Source organism: Buteo buteo, chromosome 3, assembly GCF_964188355.1.
Source record: "Buteo buteo chromosome 3, bButBut1.hap1.1, whole genome shotgun sequence".
Lineage (NCBI taxonomy): Eukaryota > Metazoa > Chordata > Aves > Accipitriformes > Accipitridae > Buteo > Buteo buteo.
The window spans coordinates 22,799,503-22,808,280 of NC_134173.1; the positions used below are offsets into that span (position 1 = coordinate 22,799,503).

An 8,778-nucleotide genomic window follows, 5' to 3' on the forward strand; every position below is an offset into this window, starting at 1 on the left:
AGCAAAAAAGGAGCCACTGAGAGAAAACTTATTTTTGAAGCATGTGAATTTCTTCTTCTGTCTTCTCCGAAAGCATTTTGAACCCTTTTCCCCCTCTCTGTATTTCAGCATCTTCCATACTCTTCTTACAGGCCTACTGTTAGCATCCTGTGACCCTTTCTGTGTTTGCACCATTCCCATTCCTTTTCAAAGCTAACTGGGACTGAGTTAGAGCAGAAGCTTCTGAGCTTTTTCTTACAGATACCAGTGAACGATTTTTATGGCACTGTCCTTCTCAAAAGACTACAGTCGTGGTAGGTTATTCATGAAAGAACAGTGTATTTCTAAAACAAATAATCACTGTCTTCTAATGAAATTTATTAAAAGTTCAATTTGCAATAGCAGCCTGCCAAGAAACCACAAAATGCTCTCAGCCAGATGACATTTCTTAATTTTGTAACCTAAATTCTTAAGGGATAACAATATAATTCCTAGAAGTGACAAAAGCAGTTCTGATCACCCTTTCTCTCAAGGCCAAAAAAACAGAACCACAAGTATTCAGATTATGGCAAAGTTGCTTCAGAGTACTGTAGCAAATCTGCTATGCATTCCATATCACAAGAACTAGAGGATATAACTACAAGAAATGGAACAAAAGGAATCTGCCTTCTCACACACCCAAAGCACCACTCTCACCAGAAGCTCTTAAAAATGTATTGTATATTGTTTCATTTGGAAAGCAAGAATAACATTTTCAGATAGAAAACAAAAAGGACAGATACAGCACACCCTCCTTCTTCATCCAGCCCCATTCTCACTGCACTTTGAAAAAAGATGGGAAGAGAAAAGAAAGAAAAAACCAAATGGTTGCAATGAAATGTAATGAATTCTACATTGTCAGTCCTGCAGATCTGGTAAGAGGCATCACTCAAGCATTCTACTCACACACGCTATCTTTTTTTAAGAAAACACTAGGATTTACCATGTAAGTTTTTAAAAAGCAGTATTAATACTGTACTCAGTGTCCAGAAATAAAGGTACTAAGGTGGTAAAATACTCCCTCAATGACATCCACAAGATTTAAAATGTTTAATGTGCAAGACTTAGACAGAAATCATTAATTTACAATGTACTAAAATTCAAAGGATGGGAATTTCTTCATTGTATATGCTCACAGTAGTAAGTGAAGTACTCAGTCCCTGAAGTACAAACAGCAGTATGCATAAATGACTTACACTTCATTTTTAAGGCAAAAATAGGTAATAACATGACTGCATACAGTTGCAAAAATATTTTCAGATATGATTAGATAAACACTCCACTTCTTGCATGAAAATTTTAATGATGTACTTAATATAGCAGTGTTTTATTTGAAAAGTTACCATTAAAAATGTAAAATCAATCTAGCTAGGATGAGTAGCACTGACAATTTTACCTGGGCCTCCACACTCACTGATCTTTTTCCCTAAACCTCTATCACTGTAAGCTGTCCTCTCTCCCTGCCATTTCCATCCAGTCTTATTACAAAGGTGCAGGTGTGCTTGAGCAGCCCCAGAGTCCACAGAGGAAAAAGCTGGAATGCTAAAAATGTATGCAAAAGGTCCCAACAAGAAAAAAAGAGAAAAAAACAGATCCCAAGAAATAAAATTATGGGGGGAAAAAACCCACTATCTGCTGGTATCCAGGGATTTGCTCAGTCATCCTTGTCTTTTGCTCCATGTTTCAGGATGCGTGTGAATTCAATGTAGTTGAAATTCCCCTTTTTGTCGATCGGTGCCTCTCTATACAGCTCATCTACCTCTTCATCTGTGAACCTGTCTCCCATTGTTGTCAGCAGCTCTCGCAGGTAGTCTTCCTGGATGAACCCTAGAATGAGGTATAGAGAGAAACACAAAAGGGAAGCCGTTCCTGAGCTGAGTCTTCAAAAGCAGTAAGACAGACACACCAACAGACATGCAATTAACTAATACAGCATGTAATATATGCATTTGCACCAAGAGCCCAAAATACTTTCTTAACTAAATTCTAAAGAAATTCCTTGAATACGAAGGGAAAGAGGGGGGAAGTTTGATGCATTTCATACAGATTTTTGAAAAGAGGGCCTGATCTGCTGGGATCTAGTAACACCTATTTCCATCTATTGATCTTCAACAGCTAAAAGTGGAAAAACAAGTTCCTGTCACTGCTAGTCTTCATTACACAAGCTGTTCTCTTAATTGAATTATATATTTTTTGACTTAATTGGATGTATTTGCGCATCCTCTATAAGCTAGTTTCCTCTGGGGACTAAATAACCACTGGTTGGCTCTTCACTGCTGCACAATACTGTTGCTGGAGGTGGTTTACATGGATACAGAGAACTGCTGGCAAGCGTCCAGGGAAAGAGCTTATAACAGAAAAGACTTTCAGACAGGATTGAGCAAGTTAACTCAGGAGGGAGGAATAATGTTTACTGTGGAGAGGTAGAGGGGGAGAGGATAGTAAAAAAGAGGTAGGATATATTAAGTTATTTATTTTATGCTAAAATATTAGCAGAAGATTTTGGAGGAAATTAACAAAGATATAAAAATGAGCAGTTGCCAAGTATGTTCTGTTAATTCAATTTCAATAGATGGGCAGAACCACCAGTTGCCAAATAATTCCACGAAAGTTTAGAGATGAAAAAAGGAATCCACACAACAAATGGTAAATAGAAGAATGCAGAAACCACTTAATGTTGAAATAAGACCTACCATGCCTTTAAATGCACAATAGTTGCCTCACTTGAGAAAGAAATTGGTTATTGAACTTTAGTTGGACAAATATCAATAAACCAGAGGAGGTAGAAGTATGTTCCAAAAAAAAAAAAAAAAAAAAAAAAAAAAAAAAAAAAAACTGTGTAGAACAGCTGGAAAGCATAAGAAGACACCCACATCAACTGATGTAGATTCAGTTAGAATGTGAATAAAAAAAAAAAAAAAAAGTTCTGCTTTGGAAAGAGAGTTGAATAACTTAAGCAAACAGAGTTCATTAAAGAGACAAAGCCAAATGGAATCAGGGGACCAAAAGGCAGTCAGTGAGCACGACAAATTATCATGGGGTTGGTATATGGTGTGGGGAAGGGAAAAAACCACGTGTTTCAACATATGCTAATCAAAACAGCATCATATCACAGTGTAGACAAGCCCTTGAGCACTGACTCCAGATGAAGAAGGCTAACAGCAATGTTCTACTTTAAAAACAGGGAGAACGTTCAGATAGCCAGGCCCATCTTAATCCGGTCAAATTTTGGAGTTGCCTCTTTGCAGATGTGTGTAAAGAAGGGGAAAAAAACCAGCTAAACAGATTAGGCTTTCTATTTCTGCAGTTTTACAGAGACCAAGTAGTGATGAGAGATGACATAAGGATTAGTATTCAAAGAATGCAAGGCCTTGGCGCTGCAAGTTTAGCCTCAAGGACTTAACTGCTTCTGTTTGAACAGCTAGGTGTTTAAACACTGACCTAAATTGCCAGACTAGGAATACACTAAAAGTTTTAGCAGCACTGAATTGTAAAGCAAACAGTACTCCCACACTCCCTCACACAGAGCTTCAGTGTAGATGGAGAGTAACAAATTAATGAAACAAAATTTAAGATTCACCCCATGGCAGACAACACAAAACAGATGACAATGCAAGATCAAAGAGCAGAAGATATACCAAAAGTAGATAGATGCAACTTTTATACTAATTTCATAGTACTACATACAATAGTAACACTGAAGCAACATACCCAACTAGATCAGCAATACAGAAAATATAAGTTAAAAAAACCCAAACAATTACTTTATCCTCACCAGGAGGATCTGCTTTGTATTATTCTCTTTCAAAAGAGGTACACTGATGTAAAGCTAGAAAATCAGGCCCATAACACACATGCACGTGGAGATCATGAAGTGAAAAAAAAGAAAAAAATAAAAAGGTTTGACAGCTGGAGATGATTTTGTTCATTTTTAAAAGGAACAAACTGATCAGAAGCCCAATCTGAAAATAAAATGAATAAAAGGCACACATCACATGGGTTCTACAAATACATCACACATTGTTTTGAAGACTGCATTTTCACTATTATGAATCAAAAATCAATAAAACAGCATAACTATCTAATATGTTTCCTGATTAAAATTTGAGGATGGCATAAGGCACAAAAAAGACTGTGGAACCATTATCCTCAAATCATCCTAGGACTTAGACTAAAACATTTACCACACAGAGATGAAAGATAATAAAATCAATCTTATCAGTACACGGAGGCCTGAACTAGTAACTTATTGTTTACATAGACGTAGAAGGTTACTGTTCAAAAGAACTGGTAGCACAATCATTTTCTTTATATCGTAGTTTGCAGGCTCTTGTTTTGGTGCACCACAAAAAAAACCCCTGTAGTACAGTGAGTCAGTCTACCTGTGGAGAGAAAATAATTAACCTACTAACAAAACTTCCTTCTCTAGGAGATGGTAAAGAGATTTCCCTTGAGAGGGAGGAAGTCAATTAACATTTGAAAAGGCCTTACCAACAGAAAGCCTGTTTACCTACACCTCAGCAGGAAGGGAATGCTCTTTGAAAAGGCAAAAGGTGCTAAAAATACACAGACTGAAAATAGCTGTTTGAAATGGAATAAATCCTTTGAAAGGTTCAGAGCACATATCCACAGGTTAGATTGAAATATTGTGGTGGCCAGTTGTGAGACAGTGACATCTCTAGTACAGAGGCTACATAATTTCAGCATGCACTAGAAATACGTGTTCACAAGATGTCAAAGTGCTGATATTCTGTAATTCTGCAGAACTGTCCTAAGGATTCATCCCTGGTTGCTACACACTTCTCCAGAATCTTAGCCTACATGAATAAATAAATAAAAGCATAAACTCTAACCTCAAGATTATAGGCGCAACCTTGAAAGCCTGATACAGTAAAACTCAGCTCTGCATTTTCCTCTTTTCCCCCGTCTTGCTATGCAAGTCAGTCCAATCTGTAATTTGTCTTCTAGACCCACCCAGTTTTTATCTTTAGATCATCAAGGCTATAGCCCTTCCTGCAACCTGAAAACAAACTGAGCTGCGGGTGAGGGCATGACACCTGGCATTTGTCATCAGAGCCATAACATACACTAAGCAAGATAAGGGTTCAAAAGACTTTATGTAGTCTGGACAACTTGTCTTGAAATATTAAAAACAGCAAAGAATTCAGATGCATCTCAGATGTACTGCAGGGAGAGGACAAACTCAGTTGTATTACAGATTTCACATCTGTTACCTTTTCAATGCCGTAGAAAATCACATATCACCAATTTGAAGTCCTCATCTTCTTAGAGCAAATGCATCTTATTTTCCAGTTTGAGGAACATACACACTGCCCAGTTAAAACACTCTTCTTCAAAGCCCCACAGAACAACATTACTACTAGTTCTCAGTACTCACACAGAACAGCCAGTTTTTACTCTCAGTCAGTAATAAGTCAGATTCTCATTACTTGGTAGAATATGCCAGTTATGATTACTGTCATACTTCATTTATAAAGGTTCAAAAATCAGCATACTATTTAGAAACCCAAATAAACAACATAAAAGCAACCTCCCTGCCCCCACAAGCAGTTGAGTTTCACCCACGTACCTGTTGCTTCTTCGTCAAAGCAAGCAAAAGCATTCCTGATTACATCTTCTGGGTCTGTGCCATTTAACTTCTCACCAAACATTGTGAGGAACATAGTGAAGTTTATGGGGCCTGGAGCCTCATTCATCATGGCATCCAGGTATTCATCCGTCGGATTCTTTCCTACAAATAAAGGGATTCATACTTGTTTTAGCTTTCGAACTAAAAGAAAAAGCAATCTGCATAGCGCAATACAAACCGAGACATCTCTCATAAGCTATCCCAAACTCAATTATTTTAACAGCACAAATTTGCTTGGCAACTGTAAACAGAAAAGTGTCATTACCAAGGGAGGCAAGCATATCGTGCAAGTCCTCTTTGTCAATGAAGCCATCCCTGTTCTGGTCAATCATATTGAAGGCCTCCTTGAATTCTTGAATCTGCGACTGATCAAACATTGCAAACACATTGGAAGTGGCACGCTGAGGGCGCTTCTTGGTGGTCTTCGTCTTTGCCTTTTTGCTGGACATGTTGATTTTTGGACACTAGGGAGAAAAGTAAATATGGTAAATACAGTAAGATCAGAGCTAGGACTTAAAAAAAACTGTACTAAGGTTTAACGTTAAAGGTCACCGATAGAAAATACCTCTAACACACTTCCATTTCCTCTCATCAGAACATATTTCCCTAATCAACAAGGGAAGAAGAGAAGCAGAAAATACAAACAAATGAAAGACAGACTCCTAAAAAAAAAAAAATCACTAAAAGAAGACATAAGTTAAACTGGAATTTCACTCTTCAAAGGGACAGCTTTTGTCTGGATTCCTTCTTGATACATGCACCTGCAAGTAGGGAACTCAGACTGGTCTCAAGTCTAAAAGAGCAAAGCTAGGTTTTGAGAGCTGTCATTAAACCTGTGAAAGAGCTCTGTATGGATACAGACACACAATAACTGTGTGCAATATTAGGTAGTGCAGGAAGGAAAAACACAACTCAGTTCACCTGAGCAATCTCTAAAGCAGCTATACTTGACACCTGACAGTGATAAGTAGTTGCTATTTTGTATAATGATGGGTCTCTCGCCTTGCCTTACATTATTTAAACCACCCTAAAACTAGGGGAAAATTGTGCAAGCTATATTTCTGCTCATACCAATAAGTTCTGCCTGACCTCCATTTAATTTTATGCATTTAATTTTACCCAAAATATACTACAGGTCTGCCATACCCGAAAGCTAAACTCTGCTGCCTACACCTTTAATCAAAAAGGGAAAGTAACCAACTCGCACTGCTTTTGCTTGTCTCCCTACATAAACTGCTCAGAAGAAGGTATCTTCACCTGTAACACTCCAGCTAAGTGAGTTTGGGTCTGAACAACGCAGAGCAATGGCCACGCTTTGGTCCATTTCATTGCTACCACTGTCACTTAATTTATCTGTTGCTAAGCCTACACGCAGCCGCTTTTGGCTTTAACCCCTTGCTCGAAGCTCGGCGCTGGCCCTTCGACCTCGCCGACGGTTGAGGCTGAGGCTCCGGCAGTTGATTGCTTTCCCTTTTTGATTAAAGGAGTAGGCAGCAGAGTTTGGCCTTCAGGTATGGCAGACCTGTAGTATTTTTCGGGTAAAATTAAATGCATAAAAGTAAATGGAGGTCAGGCAGAACTTATTGGTATGAGCTGAGCCACGGACGTGACTGCCTCAGCCTCAACCGTCGGCGGGGGCCGGCCCGGCGCCATCGCTTCTCCTCAGCAGCATCTGCCCCAACGGCTGCCACCAACGGTCACACTCTCCACAGCCCGTCCCCACCCCCAAACCTCCCCACTGGCAGCACCCGGACCCTCCCAGCCTCACCCCAACGGTCGCTGCGCGGACGCGGTACCCGGCAGAGGCGGAAAGGAGGTAAGCGGCGGCGGCACTCCCGCTCCTTCCCGGAGAAACCATCGCCCTCCCCACCGGAGGGTGAGGGACGAGCGGCGGGCCGACAGCGGGTGGCGGCGGGAAAAGCGACGGAGGGAGCGAAACGGCAGAGAGGCTTTCCTTTCCCCGAACGACCGCAGCCCCTTCCCTCCTCGGGGCGGCTGGTTCAGGACGTTCACGCCAACCGATTCTCCCCCCCCCCCCCTCCGGCAGCGTTGGCGCAGCCCGGGGGAAGCCGCCGCCGCCGGCCGGTGCTGGGCCCCGGGCGCCGCCTGCAGGTGCCGGGCAGCGGGAAGGGTGGAGGGAGTCCCGCTGGCGGCTGCCGCGCCGGGGGCGGGCCCTGAGACTGGGGGCGTGGGTGTGCTGGGCGGGGGAGAGCCCAGAGAAGCTGGTGAGGAAGGATAGAGCCGAGCTGCGTTAAAAACAAGCCTCAGCCGGCGACTGCCGAGTTCACAGGTTCATGGTGTCATAGCAGTGAGGTAAATGAAGCCCGATCATTTGGTAACATACTGCCTGAATTAAGTGTAAGGTGTTATCCTTACATTCAGTCTTCCTCATGTTTCGCTTAAGGGATCAGAAAAATTCCAGCTTGCATCTTCAACTCCGCTAAATGTGTACTCCCGCACGACCAAGAGTTAACACTTCCTGCAGCCATAGATTACAAGACCCCTCGGAGGAGTTATTCTTGCTTATTTTTTCTTGATGAAAGCAGTGCAAAGGATAACACTTTTTTTTTTTTTTCCTTTCTTCATTTACTAATGTAAGAGCCTCAAAGAAGTTGAGGTACGAGCTCTTTGTAGTGCTCCCCTGAGGATGGGGTCTGAAATGACTAAAGCTGTTTGTTTTTAGCTCATGACCGCTTCCGCATTTCTGAAATTTTTCTGAATGGAATGCTTATTCACATTTTGCATACTGAAGTCCTGTATAAATCACTTGGGCCTCAAGAAGCTGTCATTTAGTACACAAGAAGACTCTGAAATATTGTCAAATGGGAAAGCTGCACTGTCAGTTCATCATCATTTTTTTACCTCCTTTCCTACCTGTTATCAGTTTCATTGGTGTACAGTCAGTATCTTGGTAAATAATAACTTAAGGAGAAAAGGGAAAAAATAGATGAACAGGCTTCTGCTGAAATTACCAATTACATTTACAAATGTAATTGGATAACATTTAGGCACTGTACATACTGAAGTTAATACATAATCTAGAAGTTGCAGTCCCAGATTTGAAGTGAGACACTTCAACTGCTAAAAGGCCCGACTTTCTTTCCCTGCCC

At 40.9% G+C, this 8,778-nt stretch overlaps 1 protein-coding gene across 1 annotated transcript; it reads right to left on the bottom strand.

Moving 5' to 3' along the window:
• Window positions 1-298: 298 nt before the first annotated feature.
• LOC142028963 (myosin regulatory light chain 2, smooth muscle minor isoform-like) lies at window positions 299-7,692 on the bottom strand. Its single transcript, XM_075023068.1, has 4 exons — window positions 7,437-7,692; window positions 5,934-6,132; window positions 5,609-5,770; window positions 299-1,845 (listed from the first exon to the last, which is right to left on the bottom strand). The coding sequence occupies exons 1-4, from the start codon at window positions 7,524-7,526 to the stop codon at window positions 1,673-1,675; spliced, it is 624 nt and encodes a 207-aa protein (XP_074879169.1). The 5' UTR covers window positions 7,527-7,692; the 3' UTR covers window positions 299-1,672.
• Window positions 7,693-8,778: the final 1,086 nt, after the last annotated feature.